The sequence below is a fragment of the Aquarana catesbeiana genome, linkage group LG10 (genome assembly GCF_042186555.1).
Source record: "Aquarana catesbeiana isolate 2022-GZ linkage group LG10, ASM4218655v1, whole genome shotgun sequence".
Classification (NCBI taxonomy): Eukaryota; Metazoa; Chordata; class Amphibia; order Anura; family Ranidae; genus Aquarana; species Aquarana catesbeiana.
Window position 1 is genome coordinate 33197000 of NC_133333.1, and position 22308 is coordinate 33219307.

At 41.9% G+C, this 22308-nt stretch overlaps 1 protein-coding gene across 5 annotated transcripts in view; it reads right to left on the reverse strand.

The window, feature by feature from the left end:
- Nucleotides 1-22308, reverse strand: part of PHLDB3 (pleckstrin homology like domain family B member 3) — a 101158-nt gene that overhangs the window by 12681 nt on the left and 66169 nt on the right. For 4 of the 5 annotated variants that reach the window (XR_012236301.1, XM_073601959.1, XM_073601957.1 and 1 more), the window contains 8 exons: nucleotides 17236-17373; nucleotides 15745-15873; nucleotides 13932-14087; nucleotides 13643-13753; nucleotides 9983-10066; nucleotides 9095-9185; nucleotides 3712-3898; nucleotides 3145-3223 (listed from right to left, as the gene is read on the reverse strand). Coding sequence is in view for 4 of the 5 variants with exons in the window: in XM_073601959.1 (XP_073458060.1) it covers nucleotides 3145-3223; nucleotides 3712-3898; nucleotides 9095-9185; nucleotides 9983-10066; nucleotides 13643-13753; nucleotides 13932-14087; nucleotides 15745-15873; nucleotides 17236-17373 (975 nt within the window). In the remaining variant the exon portion in view is untranslated. Of the gene's footprint in view, nucleotides 1-3144; nucleotides 3224-3711; nucleotides 3899-9094; nucleotides 9186-9982; nucleotides 10067-13642; nucleotides 13754-13931; nucleotides 14088-15744; nucleotides 15874-17235; nucleotides 17374-18603; nucleotides 18861-22308 lie in introns of those variants that run through there. The other variant, XM_073601960.1, reaches the window with a different exon arrangement.

The window sequence follows — 22308 nt, forward strand, 5'->3', positions numbered from 1 at the left end:
AATCCCTCAAAATGGGCACAACAGGTGTGCAGACCAGGAATTCAGAACAGGGATGGTGGGAACCCCTCATAATAGGAACAGCAGGTGCACAGCCTGGGGTACCTAGTGCAAGGATGGTGGGAACCCCCATAATGGCCACCACAAATTTGCAAGCTCAGGAACTCCATGCAGGGAAGGCAAAAGCCCCTCATAATGGGCACGGCAGGTGTGCAGACCCAGGGAATCAGTGCAGAGATCTCACCCATAGGGTCCCAGAAAGTTAGAAAAGACTGTCGGGACGTTTACTGTCTTGGCATCAGGGTGGATTTAAATTAACTCAACTCAATCTAAATCATAATTTTTAGAGAGCAACTATCATCTCTGTCCCGCAGTGGCTTCTCCTCTGACCCTCTGTTGAATCACCGACAGTCCTATTCACTATAATGGGACGGCTGGTGATGTGGCAGTGACACAACAAGATGAGGTAGGTGGCGGTAGCAGGTGAGTGGATGCCCGTTAACAGGCGCGGCCATGATGGATTTGAAATGACAGGTGCCCTTCAAATGTAAGGACTCATTCTTGCTGGTAGTTAGAATCTTTATTATTTGCAAACAAAATGAAGGTTTCCTATTTGGAATAATAAGCTGTCAGGTTAGTAAAACAGCAATATCAGAACCGATACGGTCATACAGTTTGTAGTGTACATAGATTTGCAAAACAATGGGATAAAGAAATATTCCTGAACTTTGTTTTATCTCATGGTTACTGTGAAATTGTGTGAATGCATCAATGCGGTGCATGTTATCTCAGCTTACAGAGCTTGGATTCATTGAATGAGTTTACCAAAAATGTAAAAATTGCAGAATATACAGCCTCATGCTACATAACTAAGCTCCATTTCATGCTGAATTAAGTAAATTATTAATGTATCCTTAGAAAACTATATTTTAGATGGATTTTTACTCCAAAAACATTTTAATAAAATATATTTGATAAGAATCAAAAAAAAAAAAAATCTGATTTAATTAAAAAAAATCTGATTCAAACAAAAAAAAAAAATCAGATTTAAATAAAGAAAAAAATCTGATTTAAATAAAAAAAAAATCTGATTTAAATAAAGAAAAATCGGATTTAAATAAAGTAAAAAATACCCACCTTAAATATATATATATATATATATATATATATATATATATATATATATATATATATATATATATATATATATATATATATATATATATATATATATATCTCCTGTGTAATGGGATTATATCCCCTCTGCCTGTTACAGGTGATCTCCATTGCAGCTAAGCCCTAAGCAAACATGAAAAACCAGTTCTTCTGCTCCTGCAAAGGCCAACGTTGCCCACAAACAAAGGCGAAGTACATTACACTGTAAACTCCTATAAAGTCCCTTCCCCAAATCATCTATGTAGAAATCTCTACATGTATGTACACATGCATGCATGGAGGTTGCCTATAGACAAGCTCTCTGTGTACACTCACCATAACACACACCACCCAGGCATGTCTCCTACCTGCTCTGTAGAGCAACCAAATGTGTCTGAGAGCGCAGAGCCAGAGCTGGAGGCTCGCCTTCCGAAAGCAGAAGCAATTAAGTTACAGTCATGTGACGGCAGGTCAGCCGGCTGCACTGGATGGCTGACTGCATGGAGGACGACTGCTGTTAAAGGGGAAGGGACCTATCATTTTATACTGCACCCAATCCACACAACGCCAATGTAGGGGACAACTTTTCAACCCTTAAGGTTGTTTTTTTTTTTTTAACCTAAAAAAAAAAACAAACAAAAAAAAAAACAAAAAAACAAAAAGGTTCCCTTATAGGTCACAGTTGCCTTGTTGGTAAAAAAAAAAAAAAAAAAAAGACAAAAAGGAGTTTAATCGACTTATATATTTTTCTATCCCTATTAAAGCCCGCCAATCCTCATCAACATGCAACTTAATTTTTTTTTTTAATCTTTACATTTGTAGGACCTACATTATTTTAGACCCAGTGATGTCATCACAAGGTCTCTGTGCTTCTAAATGCAATGCAGGCAGATCATGGCAGGTGGGAGAAGCTGAAGGCTTCCTGAAAATATAGCAGCACCCTGCCTCAACACTTCACTCAAGATCCCCCAGCCCTGATGTAAGCAGTGGGCTGGCTCCTGGGAGGAGCTATGCAAATATTAAAATGCCCTGATGGGTGGGGGCGTCACCCTGAAGGACAGGGCGTTCCTAGGCATGCAATTTTCCCTAGGTAATGCCTACATGTGCTGCTGAACCTCCATGATTGCAAGAACTGCAAAACCAACGAATGAAAGAGGTGGGCATGGGACAGTCAGGCTGAGGAGAAAGGGCTAGAATTCAGGGATATGCAATTAGCGGACCTCCAGCTGTTGCAGAACTACAAGTCCCATGAGGCACAGCAAGACTCTGACAGCCACAAGCATGACACCCAGAAGCAGAGGCATAATGGGACTTGTAGTTTTGCAACAGCTGGAGGTCCGCTAATTGCATATCCCTGGGCTAGATGGTGCTGGATGTCCTCCAGCCAGGAAATGAGGCGGGCTCTGACTTGCTGCAGCTTCTAATGCACATTGCTAGAAGCTCACAGTGTGCAGTGAAATCAGAGTATGCAATTTCAGTCCAGGAGAGGAGCCTGTACAACAGGGCAAGACTGAAGGAAAGGCTGGAGGTCAACTTTCAGTATATCTATATCCCCAAAAAAAAAAATTCTTACTTGAGTAGATAACATTTAAATACCTGTATTGTTTTGTAGATAACATTTAAATACCTGTTTTTTTTTTTTTGCTCTGTGACCCCCTAAGAAGATTTACCTTCACTTCCTGTCCGGGAGACACAACAAGAAGGGAGAAGAAATCCCACCAAAGTGAGGAGCATTCTCCTCTCCGGGAGGAGTTTCCTCATAGGAGTATCTCTGCTGTATTCCCTTTCTGGTAACCACTGTATAATTTTGGATTTCCCGTCACTTTTTGCCCCAGGAAAAATGGGCATCAGGAGAAATAGAAAGAGGGAATCGCAACAGAAACTTGAAAGGAGCTCTAACCCTCCCCCACCGTATCGAAAATTACAGAAAAAGAAAGTTTGGGCTTTAAATATATGTATGCGCAGACTTCTTGCGAACAGAAATGTACTCACCCTGGCCTTCAGGAGGCGCTCTTTCTCTGCCATGGCTTCACGTAGCTGGCGTTCCATCTCTGCTAGCTGAGGGATTGGCCTTTGGAGTAAAGAAAACAAAGTATAATGTATGAGCATAGAGTAAGCGCCTAAGATTTTTTTTTTTCTGGGGAGAAAAAATCTACATAAAAAGATATACACACCCCTCTAAAAGACAGCTTAATAATCCCCCTTAAAGAAAATCTCTGGGGTCATAAAAAATATTATTTAAATTCTGTCTGAGAGGAGAGACCTCAATCCCAGATGTATATTATACAGGAGTTCTGCAGGACTTAGAGATAAGCCCAGCCCCTGCAGTTCACCAATCCTTTGGGAAGAGCCTTAGCACCCAATAGAGATTCCCACACTGGATTGCTAAAGTTCAGGGGCGAGGCTTAGCTCGACACTGCAGCAGAAGTCAATATCCTTTCATACAGCATGCAATAAGGATTGAGAAACTCTCTGATGAAGGGTTGTGTTTAGACCTTAGGCTCAGATCAAATGCTGCCGCCATCAGAAGGTAGAATATTTCAGGTCTTTTTGCCCTACCCATATGTCAGAGGTAGTCGGGGATGTCCATTTTGAAGTCTTCCTCCACAGGATCTTCTGTCCTCTCCTTGCAGATGCCGGGTCCGTGCCAACTGGAGATTGGGGCTGATGGCAAGGGCTATTTTACCTCCAGAGCTGCTGGAGGATACAGCAAGGTGCAGAGCAAGGCCAGCGCTCTCCAGACAGGCTGCAAACGGTACAAAAACATTTATACTGCGTTATACATAAAGACTTCCCAAAATACATTTATGTAAAGAAAATCATTAGGAGAAAATATGGTAAATTGGTGTGGCTTTTCTTAAAGGGGAAAAAAAAGGATTAAGATGTTCCTGCAGAAAGTGGCCAGGCAACAGCATTTGGGGCTCCAAAGGTACCAGATCAATGGAAAAGCTCTTTAAAGCTCAATCGAAGGCAAAATCTTCTCTCATTTGCTGACAGAGCTGAATAAGGACCATGCCCCCATCAAAAATCCTCTCACCAACTTATATAGCAGTGCCTTTTCTCAAAGGGGGCAAAAATTATCAGGATTGGACATTTTCTACAGAAAGTGGCCATCCAGCAGCAGTTGGGGCTCCTATGGAAATAAGATTGTCACCTGATCCATTGAAAAATCCTTTAAAGCTCAAATGAAATAAAAAAACATACTGTATATTATTTAAAATGCTATTTCCTGCCCCCCCCATTAGTTCCCTGTACTGTAGTGGCAGAGCTAAGTAGCAGGCATGCCCCCATCTAAAGAAGCCTCTCACAGAATTGTTTAGCAAGGCTTCTGATCATCCCCCCCTTTGAGATAAGCCTCTGTTATACAGGTCTGTGGGAGGCTTCTTTAGATGGAGGCGAGGCCAATACTCAGCTCTGCCACCACAGGCAACTAGCGTGGGTAGGAAGGAAGCAACATTTTCAATAATAGATGTTTCTGACTATATTTGCTCTTTAAAAAGGGACTTTTCCATAAATCTGGTGAATATCGCATTTCCATAGCAGCCCCCAAATGCTGATAGCTGGCCACTTTCTGCAAGATGATCCAATCATGATTAGCTACCAGCAGTTGGGGGCTCCTATGGTAATGAGATTGTCAACGGATCCTTGGAAAGCCCTTTAAAGTTTAAATGAAGTCAAAAACATCTATTACTGAAATGCTTCTTCCTGCCTTCCCACACTAGTTCTCTGTGGTGGCAGAGCTGAGTAGTAGCCACACCCCCTCACATGAATTCTCTCACAGACTTGTATAGCTCAAATGAGGGGAGAAAATGACCGAGCATTGGGTTTTCCTGCCGAAAGTGGCCAACCAAAAGCAACTGGGGGCTCCTACTGAAATTAGATTGTCATCTGAAGCATGGGAAAGCCATATAAAGCTTGAATGTAGCCAAAAACCTCTTATTGAAAATGCTTCTTCCTGCCTCCCACACCAGTTTCCTGTGCTGGCACAGCTAAGTAACAGCCATGCCCCCATCACAAGAATCCTCTCACAGACTGGGAGAACAGAGCCTTTTTTAATGTGGGAGAAACAATCAGGATTGGATGTTCCTGCAGAAAGTGGACAACCAGCAGCAGTTGGATGCTCCTATGGAAATGAGATTGTCATCTGATCCATGGGAAAGCTCAACTGAAGTCTAGAACTTCTCTCAGTAGACCGACTTGTATAGCAGAGGAAGAAAGGGGGTGTGTCCGACTAATTCTATGCTGATTACAGAGTGCACGAGGTTTAAGTCAATAGCTTTTAGTAAAAAGGTTTGGCTTGATTTGTTGAAGGATCCATTGGTTTCCACCAAACTTCAAAGACTTCAGAACCGTCCCAGGCTTGCTTCTTTATCGCCAGCTTTCATATCCATAGAGTGAAAAAACTCCAATGTCTGGCTAATTCTAACATTTATACATCAATATGATCAAGATCCTTTCTAGGTCGTTTAGTCCTGCTCTTCTCCGGGCAGTCTGCATTGTATTTCTTGACTGCTGGATCCTTTGTTATTCATAAATGATCCAATTGGTGATTGGAGAGGAATGCTCAATGTCCAAAAAAAGTCTCACTTGATGATTTTTATAGCTTATTGAGGCTAAAAATATACAAGTAGAGCCAACACTTTTCAGGGGGATTGCATCCCCCTTCTTCAGGGCTGTGTTTCTTGAAAAATGGTTAGACACTGAGGGGGTTAAATATCAGTGTCTCTGCAGTGTGACAGGGTTGTGAAGCAGAGACAGCCTCCAGCGGCACCAGGCCGGTGCTGTCTTCCACCCACACTTGATACCCATAAATAATCCAATGAACCAGATACTTGTCTTCTATTTCTACATCTTCACCATGAAGTCTGAAGTTAGAGATCTGTCCTGTTGTCAGAACCTTAGTTTTCTTGATATGTAGCTGAAGTCCAATCGTTTTACTCTGGACTTTAAAGTGGTTGTAAAGGCAGAAGGTTTTTACCATAATGCATTCTCTGCACTAAAATACTTACCTGAGCCTGTCCTCTCGTGTCCGTGAGCTGCGGCACTCATCGCTCTTTCTTTCTCTTTCTATATTTTCAACTATGGGCGTACTGTCTTAAGAATGTTGAAGGTTGTTCCTTCCTCCAAGGCATTACCTTCATATGTTTGTGTCAGAGAAGACTTCCTCTAACCAATAAACTAGTGCAACACTTTTCATACACCTGTAAGAAACAAATAGCTCCGCGCTTAGGTAATAAAGGAACTGCAGCCCCCCCAGCACAGAATAACACCTACGTGAAATTCTAAGTAGTATAGAGTCCCAATACGGGGTGATTGGCACTGTTCCACTAAACCTCGTCTGATGTGCAGAAACTAGTGAGGTGTATCAAGTAAAAAATGTGAATAAATAAAAACTGAACATAAATTATTATATATGTAGGAATGATAAAATTACAAACGTGTGGGAAAAACTATTCTTGGTGTATATGCAAAAAATGCCCACATATATATATATATAAAGTGCAGCGTGTATTATCACCTTACTAGATTAGAGGTGATCAAAAACAAAACATTATAGGTTGGTATAAAGAAAGTGTTATGAATTCCCAAAAAACCTTCAGAAAATCCTTGAAAAAATAGCGTAAATATGTGCATAAAAAAGCGCTGAAATATATAAATAAGAACCTTATAATCATAAATGCGCATAAAAGTGTTTAGAAATAAATCATTAAATCATCAGTCCAAAAAATGTCCCAAAAAAAAAAAAAAGGAAAAAAATCCATAGAACGTTCTTCCTAAAGTGCAAATAGTCTCTTCAAACATCTAGCAGTACTCTTATAGGGCGTACACACGGTCGGACTTTGTTCGGACATTCCGACAACAAAATCCTAGGATTTTTTCTGACGGATGTTGGCTCAAACTTGTTTTGTCTACACACGGTCGCACAAAGTTGTCGGAAAATCCGATCGTTCTCAACGCGGTGATGTAAAACACGTACGTCGGGACTATAAACGGGGCAGTGGCCAATAGCTTTCATCTCTTTATTTATTCTGAGCATGCGTGGCACTTTATCCATCGGATTTGTGTACACACGATCGGAATTTCCAACAACGGATTTTGTTGTCGGAAAATTTTATCTCCTGCTCTCCAACTTTGTGTGTCGGAAAATCCGATGGAAAATGTCCGATGGAGCCCACACACGGTCGGAATTTCCGACAACACGCTCCGATCGGACATTTTCCATCAGAAAATCCGACCGTGTGTACGGGGCATTAGTGTTGTAAACTCTTCCAGCCTTCCAAAGGACCCCCCAATGTGCCCTCACTCACCGGAAGAATTCACCCCTGCAGGGGTATCAAGCCTATCAGCCGTATCCTGCAGCAATGGTCCCTGGTGACAGTCCTCCGTTCGGATCTCCACTCCTGGTATCCCGATCAGTTCCAGTCACTCCCTTGAAGAGAAGCGTTGTATACAGCCTGGGCCTAGGATCCAAGGTATTTAACTGTATATATTCCTTCAGCTCCTCGTAACGCCTCCCACTGATAGAGCCGCGAATGATTCATATCCTCATAGCAAAGAGCGGCTTGAGATGGTCAGAACATAGAATGGCTGTGCGTACCGCAAGCAGCTCCCCGCACAGCTGGAGGAAACAAAGCCTAAAAGAATCCCGATGGGCGGCTCACGTCCTCCATACTCCGGGCTTTACAAGCAATTATTTCCACTGTCTGATGTCTTCATATGGAGAGGATCTGATTCATATTGTGGTTTGTAGTGAGCAGAGGAGCTCAGGTGTCAGCTAATTACTGTCAGGTCACCTCTGCTCACTACAAACCACATTATGAATCAGATCCTCTCCATATGAAGACATCAGACAGTGGAAATAATTGCTTGTAAAGCCCGGAGTATGGAGGACGTGAGCCGCCCATCGGGATTCTTTTAGGCTTTGTTTCCTCCAGCTGTGCGGGGAGCTGCTTGCGGTACGCACAGCCATTCTATGTTCTGACCATCTCAAGCCGCTCTTTGCTATGAGGATATGAATCATTCGCGGCTCTATCAGTGGGAGGCGTTACGAGGAGCTGAAGGAATATATACAGTTAAATACCTTGGATCCTAGGCCCAGGCTGTATACAACGCTTCTCTTCAAGGGAGTGACTGGAACTGATCGGGATACCAGGAGTGGAGATCCGAACGGAGGACTGTCACCAGGGACCATTGCTGCAGGATACGGCTGATAGGCTTGATACCCCTGCAGGGGTGAATTCTTCCGGTGAGTGAGGGCACATTGGGGGGTCCTTTGGAAGGCTGGAAGAGTTTACAACACTAAGAGTACTGCTAGATGTTTGAAGAGACTATTTGCACTTTAGGAAGAACGTTCTATGGATTTTTTTCCTTTTTTCTTTTGGGACATTTTTTGGACTGATGATTTAATGATTTATTTCTAAACACTTTTATGCGCATTTATGATTATAAGGTTCTTATTTATATATTTCAGCACTTTTTTATGCACATATTTACGCTTTTTTATGCACATATTTACGCTATTTTTTCAAGGATTTTCTGAAGGTTTTTTGGGAATTCATACCACTTTCTTTATACCAACCTATAATGTTTTGTTTTTGATCACCTCTAATCTAGTAAGGTGATAATACACGCTGCACTTTATATATATGTGGGCATTTTTTGCATATACACCAAGAATAGTTTTTCCCACACGTTTGTAATTTTATCATTCCTACATATATAATAATTTATGTTCAGTTTTTATTTATTCACATTTTTTACTTGATACACCTCACTAGTTTCTGCACATCAGACGAGGTTTAGTGGAACAGCGCCAATCACCCCGTATTGGGACTCTATACTTTTCATACACCTGACCAATAAACCAATGTAAGACTGGACAGACCAAATAATTATGTAAGAAGCAGTATTTACTTTAATAATGTAATAACTGGCCACTTACTGTTGCCGTGGAGTGACAATGGACGGTCAGATTGCCGCATAAACGTTGCATTTCTACTTCTTCTGGGCAGACTGGAAGTCCTCTGAAGTCCCTGTTAAAAAAGTAAGAGAATGACATGGGAAACATGGGTAGAATACAACAATTTGTCTGCAAGATTACTGGTGGCTTGCCAAAAGTTATAAAAAGTCTAAAACACAAAAATGGATGTGTATTCAGAATAATACGGTCTGCTAGGGTTCTTAGGAAATTAAAATGTTACACAGTGGGCATCACTGGACTCTTTGGATCAGTTTCCAGGAGGTCTGCATGGAGTATGTACAGTGCATTTGTGTGATCTGGTTTCCTCCCACAATCCAAACATGAAACCAAGACATGCGAGTGACCTAGCTGGCTTCCACCTTCATTTATTAGTAAACCTTTGCGGAGACATTATTCATGACGCAGCTTGGACAAGCTACTGACAATGGCATAATAAGCATCCAAGTCTCGGCTGCTTTGAAAGATTACAAACAGATCTCACTTCAGATACACAGTCCTGTTTATTATCATGGCCAAATAAAAAAAAAACTAAAACAAAAAAAGGTTTCCAGTAAAAAGAAATTTTGAGATTGATAGAAAAAATATGAATGTCAAGGGTCAAAGGAAGATAAACTGACTTTGAAAAACAATGGAAAGTCCCAGGCAAAAAAAACGAAATAGAAAGTAGTTTTTGGGATGAATAATGCATGCTGTTCATAAAGCCACCACTAGGAGGCAGTACCTTTCTTTGGTATTTCACAATTGAGGATGAAAGCTCATCCCAAACGTGGTGTGTTCTTTTATGTCGGTGGGGTTGGACACAAACTAGTGAGCGGTAGCTTGTCCATTTATGAAGCAATTTGTTCTCACCTTTCTGTGGGTGCTCTCGTTTTCTTCCTGTTTCTCAGAATCCTTCCCATACAAAGCGCCAAGAGCCAACAATCGGTCCTTCTCCTACAATACAAACCAGCTTGCCATTATGGATATGCTGAACTCGCACATGGAGTATAGATCATTTGTAAATACCTTAAAATACATTTTCTCAGAGTGGAAATGCAAATCCCGCAGTCCTACTCCAAAAACTCTTCCAGCAGTGGAATAACTATGCATCTTGGGGCCCAAAAAAAAACAAAACATGAAGGCAGGAGACCACCGACTATTAAAAGGCCTATTGTGCTCTATTCTGCATCCCTAACAAAATTTGCATTATATTATCTTATAGAGGTTCCCACAGTGTAGATACACTCAAGCTGTTGCAACCTGTGAACATTTTTACATAGGAAGATGATGTTGGGGCTCCCAGTGCAGCTTGGCCCCTTCGCATATTCATGGCTATGGTTATGCCCTAGCATGAAGGGCCCTTGTCACTTTACTCTCCATCTCAAAGGCAATCCCTCTACTACAGCTGTTCTCAACAAGGGTTTAATGAAACCCTAGGGTTTCTTTAGTTACTCAGGGTTCCTTGAGCTGTGACTGATTGACCTTCCAACTGATGGTGCCTGGATAGTCCCATGTCCAATGCCATTTGGCAGAGCCAATGACATTACACCAAAGCTTAAGAGGCCTATTACTGTATTCCCCATCCCCAAGAAAATGCCATTTGCATCATATTATGTTATAGTGGTTCCCAAGCTGTAGATACATGCATGCTGTTGCAACCTGTGAAAATGTTTACATAAGAAGATGGTGTTGGGGGCCCCAGTACTGCTTGGCCCCTTAGCAATTTCATGGTTATGCTCTAGCATGAACGGTCCCTGTCACTTTACTATCTTTCTCAAAGCCACTCAAATACAGCCACTCTGAACAAGGGTTACTTGAACTGATTAATATTCCATCTGATGGTGCCTGGATAGTCCCATGTCCAATGCCACTTGGCAGAGCCAACGGCATGACACCAAAGATCTTTTTAGTGGTTGGTAAGGGTGGCATTGTGACTACTAATTTATCCCCCTGATAAACTGATTTTCTTAGGAGGTCCCGAGACCTAAAAATTATTTCAAGTGTTCCTCTGGGGTAGAAAGGTTGAGAAAGGCTGCTCTAGAAGACAAAGAACCTTATTTGCATATACAGCATGTTTACTGATATATTTATACACTGTGTCTGAAAATTTTTGCAAGTTGCATATATGATTATTTGGACAGACAGTACTGAGCCCCCAGTGTTGCCGAGTCCCATTACCATTGCACGGTATGCAAAAGTCCTTGTGTTCAGAGTCTTCACTGCTTGTGACTGTACTACAGCACCTGGAAACCTGATGTGGGTGCTGTTTAGGGCATTAATTGGTACCTAGGATGGTCTGCATGCAACTTCCAGACTGACATCCACCCATCGAGGCATTTTGATATTTGCGCAACTCATCCGCAGAGCCGCTCATTGCTTACATCAAGGGCTCTCCAAAGGAGTACTGAGGCAGGGTACTGTGATGTTTTCTGCAAGGTAGGTACCTGCCAACCTCTTCCACCAGCCATGATCTGCCTACATTTCACAGAAGCACAGGGACCCAGTGACTTCTAATACGTCAAACTAGGAAAAGTCCCAGGACCAGAATATTTTCATAATCCAATTAACAGATACTATGCCATATACAACAAGAAAATGCTAAATTTAGAGGGTGAAGTTCCTTTATTAGCACTGTCAGCAATGTGTTGGATTCCTTCATCACATGTGAGGTGCTTCCCGCACAGGGCTCTGCTACAGCTCACAATCACAAGGCCTGGATGACATTTCACAGTGCTGTGCACGCTGGGGGTGACGCACTCACCAAGGCAATATGGCACCATGCCAGAATCCCATTCAGTCTTTGTTTGCCAGATTGGAGTGAAAGAGGATTTCTGAGCCCTGACAGTTTTATTCTAGAATTTAAAACCAATGTGTGTATCTATTCTTATCTGTGACAGCCTGCAGCCCACCTATCATGAAGAGAGACACGACTTTGGGCTTTGTGGTTTTCCTGGATTGCATGTTTTTATCTAAAAGATTTCCCAAGTAATGTTCGGTCTCTTAGAGCGGAACTAAACTCTAACCTTCGTCATGATGGCCAATAAGGGGCTCTGTCTGCATTTTGTTGCACAGAGATATCAATGTGGCTCATTTATTCAGATTAGATCCTTTATTATCATTGTATTAAATATAATGACATTTTATAATTTGAGGTGTGACTTATAAAAAAAAGAATCCCTTCTAGGGTGCAAGAGAAGTAGTGCTCTGCTGTGTATATGTAGACATAATAAGAGATACTGAGAATCACATCTAGCATACAGAGCAAGTGCTACTGTACATACAAAACAGATCCTGACAATCACACCCAGCATACAGAAGTAGAGAAGTTTTTACTCTGCAGAGTCCATGCATACAAAATACATACAGATACGAGAATGACAGCATACAAGACAAGAAGTGCTTTTGTGCAAAGTCCATACTAGTAAAGGGTTTTTTACAAGGCTAAGTTGCTGGTCCAGCACCCAACTCTCCTCCTTTCTCAGCATGGACTTGGGACCGGCCATGGCAGAGTTAGAATAAAACAAATGCTGAGGATCACAACCAGCATGCACAACAAAAGATGTCCTACTGTGCAGATACTGATAATGACAGTTAGTATACAGGAGGAGATGTGCTACTGTGCAGACTCTATAGTGGTAAAGGGTTTTACAAGGCTGAGTTTCAGGTCTTGCACCCAATTCTCCTATTTTCTCAGCATGGACTTGGGACTGGCCATGGCGGAGTTAGAATAAGAGAGATAATAAGAATCACCCAACCTACAGAAAAAGAGAAGTTCTACTGTGCAGGGTCCATACAAACAGAAGAAGATGATTTACTGAGAATGACAGAATACTGGATGAGAAGAGCTTCTGTGCAGGGTCCATAGCAATAAAGGGTTTTACAGGGCTGGGTTGTTGGCCCAGCACCCAACACTTTTCTTTTATTAGCACAGATTTGGGGCCAGCCATGGCAGAGTTAAAAATAAAAATAGATACTGATAATCACATGCAGCATACAGAACAAGAGAAGTTCTACTGTGAAGAGTCCATACATACAGAATAAGAACAGATACTTAGAATTACATATGGTTTAAAACTTAGAACCTTAACATGAATAAAGGGAGATGCGTGCATCACACAAGAAGATTGGGTATACGTGTGGTACACACACATATATACACACTCATACATACATACACACACACACACTCCCATCACTTTAGGATGAGTTGACAAGCATGCATATAGGAGGTTTGTTTGTCACACCTCAAATAATTAGATCGGTATAGGTTGCATATAGTTACATTTGTATAGATAGATTGCATGCAAATATTTGCAATATAAAAGTCACACTTCAAGTACTTTAGCTATGTTGACAATCACCACAAGTGATTTTGTGTGTGTGTAAGTAGGGATGAAGGGGGGTATATGACACTTCCCCCTTGTGGCCTGGCGCTGTCACATGACCATATAGGAGGATGTCAGCACTGTGTAAGCTCAGGCTAGAATGACTTGGGAGCTTACAGAAGGCTTTCTCGCATCACTAATTTACCTTATTCAGAGACTGGAAGACTCGTGTGTTCTCCTCGCTAATCCTTAATCTCTCAGCTTGCGCCTGTTCCTCTGCACCACGTATTTGCTCTTCCAAGCGTGGAATTTTGTCCTGCAATGGAAACATTTTTTTGGTGCTTGGAAATGAAATTCCAATGAACATTATTTGAAAACAATGAATTACAATAAATCAAGCCACATTGTTGGGCTAATGCAACAGCAAGGCGTTTTCACGTTGGGAATGACCGCAGGCAACCAATGCCAACATATTTCTTTCTTGCAAATCTTACCTTCCGTTTGTTCAACTCGTTTTGCCGTTTGGCTAGGTTTTGCGTGATCTGTCTGTAGGAGGCCTCTCTCTCCTCTTCCCGACTGCTTTCTTTCTCCAACTGCTGGAACTCCAAGTCTTCAAAGGATTTCACAGCGCTTTCCATCATCTCAGACATCTGGAAGAAGAAGAAGGTGGTAAGTTGCTACTTTCCTCCCCCACAGAACCTCCATATAAGGACAAGCTATTCACTGGTAAACCCTTGGCATTCAAAGCTTCCATCTACAGCAGTGGTTCACCAACTTTAGTCCTCAAGTAACCCCAATGCCCTGTACACACGGTCGGATTTTCTGAAGGAAAATGTGTGATAGGACCTTGTTGTCGGAAATTCTGACCGTGTGGGCTCCATCACATATTTTCCATCGGAATTTCTGCCACACAAACTTTGAGAGCAGGCAGTAAAATTTTCCGACAACAAAATCCGTTGTCGGAAATTCCGATCGTGTGTACACAAATCCAACGCACAAAGTGCCACGCATGCTCAGAATAAATTAAGAGACGAAAGCTATTGGCTACTGCCCTGTTTATAGTCCCAGCGTACGTGTTTTACGTCACCGCATTCAGAATGATTGGATTTTCTGACAACTTTGTGTGACCGTGTGTATGCAAGACAAGTTTGAGCCAACATCCGTCCGAAAAAATCCATGGATTTTGTTGTCGGAATGTCCGATCAATGTCCGACTGTGTGTACAGGGCATTACAGGCCACGTTTTAGGAATTTCCTTATATATACACACTGTCATAAATACCAAGCCATTGACTATTATAATAAAAAAAAAAGACTTGTGAAAGGTGAAGGAAATTATAAAAACATGACCTTTCAGGGCTACTTGAGGACTGAGGTTGGGAGCCAATAATCTAGAGCAGGGGTCTCCAGACCAAGGCCCGAGGGCTACATGCAGCCCTTTGCTAGCCTTTATCCAGCCCTTGAAGCACTATTCTTCCATATGATATGAGGCACTATTGCTTCCACTGACACCAACAATAGGGCGCCATTTCTTCCAGTGATACCAATGATGGGGCACTATTCCTCCTTCTACTGACCACCAACCCTGAGACCATGTTTACTCTCACTAGTGCTGGGCCCAGGACATTTTCTACTCCCAATGGCCACAATTCTCCCCCCTAAAGTCTGAAGGGCAGAAAACTGGCCCTTTGTTTGAAAAGTTTGGAGACCCCTGATCTAGTGGTCAACAAGCCATGTCCAACTGGTATCATTTAAAGAAGAACCATATGTCCAAAGACCTATCCAGTAAGAAGCTTTATCTAGACAAGACCTACACACATCTAAACCCCGCACACATAGAAACTTCCATCTTAAGAACTGCATACTGATAAACTCTGCAGCCTAATGAACTATCTAGAAAGAAACCATTCACTAAAATGCTCATTCCACTCAATATTCCTGCCTAAATGAGCTCTATATACCGATGAGTCCTCCAACTTAGAACCTTCAGCTAGAAGACAACAACTCACCTTAATACTCCTCCCAATCAAGAACTCCCTCTGGATATTTTTTTTATTATGCTTGAGTAGGAAAACACGAAGGTTGCCAAACAGCAAACAATATGACTATCTAATTTCTAGCAGGTTTTTATTTTCTAGGTTACAAAAGCAAAAACAAAGATCTGTAGAGCTGAACTTTTTGAACTTTTTGCACCAGGCTTGTTTATAACTGGTAAAATCTACTGCATACATAGTTCAGGTTTAGAAATACAGTGACCCACTGTATTTGCTATGGCAAAGTAATTGTGACGATTTGGACCTTCACTGACCTCTTGGATCTGCTTCCTTAGCTGTTCCCGTAAACTCTCCGGCTGCTTTTCCAATTGTGCACGACACTGTGCTATCTTCTCCTCCAGGTCCTTCACCTTCTTCTTTTCATGCTGTAGCTGGACCTTATCCTGCACCAACAATGGAAGACTTTACATTCAACTGCATGGGTGCAAAAATTATACCTTATGTACAGTATTTAATCTATTCCGTCCATCATATGCAGGTATTGGATATAGGATGTCACTACTTTGGCAGGCTGCTCAAACCCATCCAGCTTAAGATATACAGTTGTTGTATATAGATTATTTATAGATATATACACACACACACACACACACACACACACAGTAAAACTGTCAAAGGTTTTAATTATGTGCAGCCAGTCTTGTGATCCAAAAGATAAATATACAAGAGGCGTTGGACTGCAAAACGTATTAGTTCAATAAAGCACAGAAAATTATCATCCAACAAGCTCACTAGATCTTTGCTCACATAAAAAAAAACATGGCTCCCCATCAGTCGGTAACCAGAAAAGGACTTAAAACTTAAAAAAAAGTACAACAAAAGCCCCAGATTAAACGATGAAAGAGTCCTATTAGCTTTAGTGATTCATCATATAACCACATAAAAAAGCCAACACTTGGAAATTTCCTATTAAACTCTGTAGCTGAAGCCAAACTTAGACTAAACTACCTCATAGGCAGTGAAGACGGAGATCACATGATCTATACTGAAAAGCGAATGTACACATCGGTGATTGAAGGACCCTTCACACATGTGACCGTTGGGTCTGGACTATAACATGCATATAAGGCTAGGTTAAGTCAAGAAGAACATTAGGGATAACGGCATCTTTAATTGATATAGAGACTGCATTTTTTTTGTATTTGAACAGCAAAGATATTCAATGCAGACTTGAATTTTTTATTTTTTTTTCTAATTACTTCTTTAAGAGATTTATAGTGTGACAAGTAAATGACCACTTGCAATGAACCCACTGATTCAATGTTAACAGACTATGGAAATTATCAAACTGAAGACGGCGCACATTTGTATGTCTTTTTTTTTTTTTTTTATTTCTTCAAAGAGCTTTATTGCAACAATGATACATGACCAAGGCAAGGCACACAACTCTCCATCAGAGCCCGCTTTGTCTCCTCTAATGTGTTTAACCCCCACAGAAGCTTAATCATGGAGATTGGGGTGAAACACATCAAAGGTAAGGGAGCGGGGTTATGTACTTTGACATGGTTCTGTGAATGTACTGTTGTTGGAATAAAGCTCTTTGAAGAAATGAAGATGTTGCAGATGTAGGACTTCTTTGATTTAAATTTAGTGCACTGTTAAATAACAGACCTCGCTGAATCAGCACCTGCATTTGGTGAAGGTGGCCTAAAAGACCGCCTGTAGCGGTGTCCTATGTTTGTATTCACTATAAAAATTATCAGTTGTGCACAGGAGGTCTTTCTGAAGAGGTGTCGCTACTTTACCTTTTGTCTCTCCTCCTGCCATTTCTTCTCTGTCTCTCTAAGCTGTTCATGCAACACATGGATCATCTCTTCCTCCTTCTCTATCTCCTTCTTCTCAGTCCTCAACTCTCCTTCCAACAGAGCCCGCTCCATCTCCACCTGAAAGGTAATAAGTGGACAACACTGTGAAACAAGCCCCACCCCTGAGGAGCCATAATGCATTCTAACACATTTTAACCACATATTAGAATGACAAATTGTCCACTACCATGCATCAAATACTAAAACTTTTTTCATTGAGAAGTAAAAAAAAATTCTACAGTTCCATGGAACCCTGGTTGAGAAACCCTAATCTAGGCTTTCTTTTCCTAAGCAATGGATATCTAGCACTGGGACACTAAGATTGTCTTATTGGTGTTGCTGTCCAATAATGCTGCAATGGTGTGCAATCAAAGTTTATGGCTTTTGGTCCGGCAGCTTTTACATGCCATATTATTTCCATAACGTCCTTAGTTATGTAATGTAAGAAAGTATTTAAGACTGAAGCACCAAACCACAAATTAAGGGGTCCATTTAAAAAAAAAAAAAAAAAAAAAAAATTATATATATATATATATATATATATATATATATATATATATATATATATATATATATATATATATATATATATATATATATATATATATATATATATATATATATATATATTTGCACAGCTGCTACCAATAGTCGCCATATTGGGTCTAATATATGTTTATTTCCTATGATCGTCAGCTCCATCTAGTGGCCCTATTGCAGTACTTTCCTGATGGAGGTATTCCAGGAAAATTCCACATTATGAACACTAAATGGAGCTGACGATCATAGGAAATAAACATATTAGAAACATTACACAATTATTCGCAACAGTTGTAGGAATGCTTGAGGCATTTGCGCAGTGAATGGTTTTTAAAATACACAGTAAAAGTCCAGATACAAGTTTATTACAATGGAATTGATCCTATTATTGGAACAAGTTCATATCTGAATTATTATTCTCTGGTTTAGTGCTTCAATCTTAGATCCTTGATTCCAAAGTGATGACCACTAATCAAGCATAGTCTGATTGGCAAAAAAAAAAGTCACCCATAGCAACCAGTTAGATAAAAATAAGGGTTACCTTTCTCATGTCAGTTTTAGAATAAAAGGAAGATTCTGATTGGTTACAGTAACAATTAGTTTTTTTGTTTTTTTTCTGATGTAGGCTAATATACAAGTATCTTGTAAACGACTAGAGCAATTACCGAATGCCTCACTTTCCCAGCCGCCCCCAAACTACAATAGCTACACCAGCTGGTAAAAGCTAAACCCGTTGCTATTGGTTCAGGTGATAACCCCGTCACAGACCTCCCCAGAGCTGATCCTTTGTCTCCGACACTGGCTGCGTCTTCATGGACGGATCCCGGATAATAAGCAAAATCGGGCTCCCGGCAGTTTGCTTCTGAGGAAGGCATTACACAAAGGAGCCTGTATATAGCTGTGCTAAGCTGGCGTATTGTTCAGCGACATACAACACCCACACAGCGGTATACACCTGTGCAGACACACAGTATAAACATCCAACCACTGTACACAACTGGGAGGAGGCAGACGCATGGGAGAGTTTCCCAGCAGAAGAGGTAAACAGCTTTTAAGCCGGAAGTCTACCGTAACCGGTGATGGAATTGTAGGTCTTAAAGATATAGGCATTGGAATATATTGTGAAAATAAAAGTAGAAGGCCAGCTTTAAGGCCCCATTCACATTGAGCAATTTGGAATCAGAAGCAGAATTGCCGTGATTCCAAATCACTGCAAAATGTGTGACCCGCATTTGGGTTCCATTATTTTTAATGGCACCTCAAACGCAGTGCGACACTGTCATGATTGCCATACAGTAGTTTTACACCGATACCACTTTAAGACCGAGTACAAGTACTGATACTTTTTTTCAAGTACTCGCCGATACCGATTACCGATACTTTTTTTAATGTCATGTGACAGTGGACTGTGTCAGTAGCTTATTTTTATTTTAACCATTTTATTATATTTTTTACATTTTTTTAAAATTATTTTTTACAATTTACTTTATTTACAGTTTACTCTGCTCAGTTATGAATGGACAGTCAGTGATCAATGACTCTGTTCATTCAGAAAAGGAAGGAGCCAGTAAATGACATACATACAGCACGGAGGGGGACCGAAGGAGCACGGAGGACACGGAGGGGGACCGAAGGAGCACGGAGGACACGGAGGGGGACCGAAGGAGCACGGAGGACACGGAGGGGGACCGAAGGTGCACGGAGGACATGGAGGGGGACCGAAGGAGCACGGAGGACACGGAGGGGGACCGAAGGAGCACGGAGGACACGGAGGGGGACCGAAGGTGCACGGAGGACACGGAGGGGGACCGAAGGAGCACGGAGGACACGGAGGGGGACCGAAGGAACACGGAGGACACAGAGGGGGACCGAAGGAACACGGAGGACACAGAGGGGGACCGAAGGAACACGGAGGACACAGAGGGGGACCGAAGGAACACGGAGGACACAGAGGGGGACCGAAGGAACACGGAGGACACAGAGGGGGACCGAAGGAACACGGAGGACACAGAGGGGGACCGAAGGAACACGGAGGACACAGAGGGGGACCGAAGGAGCACGGAGGACACAGAGGGGGACCGAAGGAGCACGGAGGACACAGAGGGGGACCGAAGGAGCACGGAGGACACAGAGGGGGACCGAAGGAGCACGGAGGACACGGAGGGGGACTGGAGGAGGACTGGCGGAGCACAGGGAGGGGGACACGGAGACAGGGGACAGTCAGGGGTGATTGGTGTGGCGGTGGGGGGGAGTTACAAGCACCGATCTCCTTGTATAGATTTTAATAAAGCAGCTGAAAGGCACTGGGGGGGGGGACACGGAGGACATGAAGGGGGGACCGGAGAAGCACAGGGGACAGGGAGGTGGACCAAAGGAGCAGAGGACACGGAGAGGGACTGTATATTTACTGCCCAAAAGTGAGCAAATAAATTAAGTTCATCATTAGGGTTTACGTACATTAAATGTGATTTAAAAAAAAAAAAATCATCTGATGGTCAAATGGGGGAAGGGGCGATTTACAAAAACTGTAGAGTGCAAAATCTGGTGCAGCTCTGCATAGAAACCATCAACTTGCAGGTTTTACTGTCAAAGCTAAATTGAACAAGCTGAAGTTAGAAGCTGATTGGCTACCATGCACAGCTGTACCAGATTCTGAGTGCTCCAGTTTTAGTAAATCTCCCCCATTGCATCTGTATGTCCATCCGCTGTCCAACATCTACATCCAGAGTCTTTGAACCAGGGAGGTCTTCCACGTAAAACTGACTGTTTACATTTTCATTTGGTCTACACTATTCTGACAGTCTCCCTGAGTACTAAAACAGCCTTAAACAAAGGACTATTCTTTTTATAAACAGTATGCAGAGAGGAGGTTATACTAGGAAAATAAACAGACGTCAGATGTTGAAAGAAAGAAGCCTGAGGCCTTGAAAGGAAAAAAAAAAAAAAAAAAAAGAAGGACTGCTCTCCTCCAGCTTTTACCTAAGTCCGGACCAACATGTCAACAGAACAGGAGGTATATCGACGACATACATGTACTGTATATGTATAGATCTGTTCCGCTCTGTCCATTACATTTTCGTAGAGGTTTTTTTTTTGTAGGTAGGTCATCAGTTCTTTCTCCAACCTTTATCAATGACATGTAATTGGGGCTGACATGCAGTGTGTGATAACACATGTGCATATCCAATTTGCACACACATACTAAGGCCTATATAGACAGAAGCCAATTAACCCACCAGCATATCTTTGGATTGCAGAAGAAAAGGAGGAAACCTATGCAAACTTGTATACTCACTGCAGATAGTGTCCCGGCCAGGACTTGAACCAAGCACACCAGTGCTGAAAACACCAACCATTAAGCCACTGCGCTGTCCCACCAATGATATAAAATGAACTAAATCCATCACTGGGGCATGTGAGTAGATCTCACTTTTTTCGTGTCACAGATGGGTATAATCCTTTCCTTTTTGCCATGGACTACATATGGATTTCATTTCTTCCTTGGGACCAGTGGATGGTGCCTCTAGGTTGTGGTCGGATTGATGTGCAATTAAAGAAATCCTGTACAGTTTTTATTCTTTTCAAGTGATTGTTCTGGACTTATTCGTGGTGGCAAGCCATCCTCAGTAGCCTTACTATAATTCACTTTTGTCTAAGGACCATATGGCTTTATGCAACTGCCTTGGGCATGATGACCCATCTCCTTGTTTGCCGCTCGGCACTCCTACACAGCTCAGCCGTGACTGCCAGGTGTTCCCTTTTTGGGTACACGCTGATCCCATCTCCGCATATTCCCCCATGGGTCTTTACCCACTGGCACAAAAATATTCTTTGTATGACATACACTATTCTATACCCCACGAACTCCTGAAGAAGCTCAACTTGTGAAACGCGTTGGGATTATTACGCTTTCACTACATATCAAGTTCTTATTTGTGTTTTTGGTCTATGTATTATGCTTATGCTAGTTATGGGAAGGTGTATGGGGTTGCTGACTGTATTTGTAATAAGATTTATCCAATATGTTTTTATCTACTTTTAGTGCTTCTTACACATTTTTTAAACTTTAATAATAATATCAATTGTGTGATTTTAAACATGTCTCCATGTACACTATATCACCAAAAGTATTGGGACGCCTGCCTTTATATGTACATGAACTGTAATGGCATCCCAGTCTTAGTCTGTAGGGTTCAATATTGAGTTGGCCCACCCTTTGCAGCTATAACAGCTTCAACTCTTCTGGGAAGGCTGTCCACAAGGTTTAGGAGTGTGTCTATGGGAATGTTTGACCATTCTTCCACAAGCACATTTGTGAGATCAGGCACTGATGTGGACGAGAAGGCCTGGCTCGCAGTCTCGACTCTAATTCATCCCAAAGGTGTTCTATCGGGATGAGGTCAGGACCAAATCAAGTTCCTCCCCCCCAAACTCGCTCATCTATTTCTTTGTGGACCTTGCTTTGTGCACTGG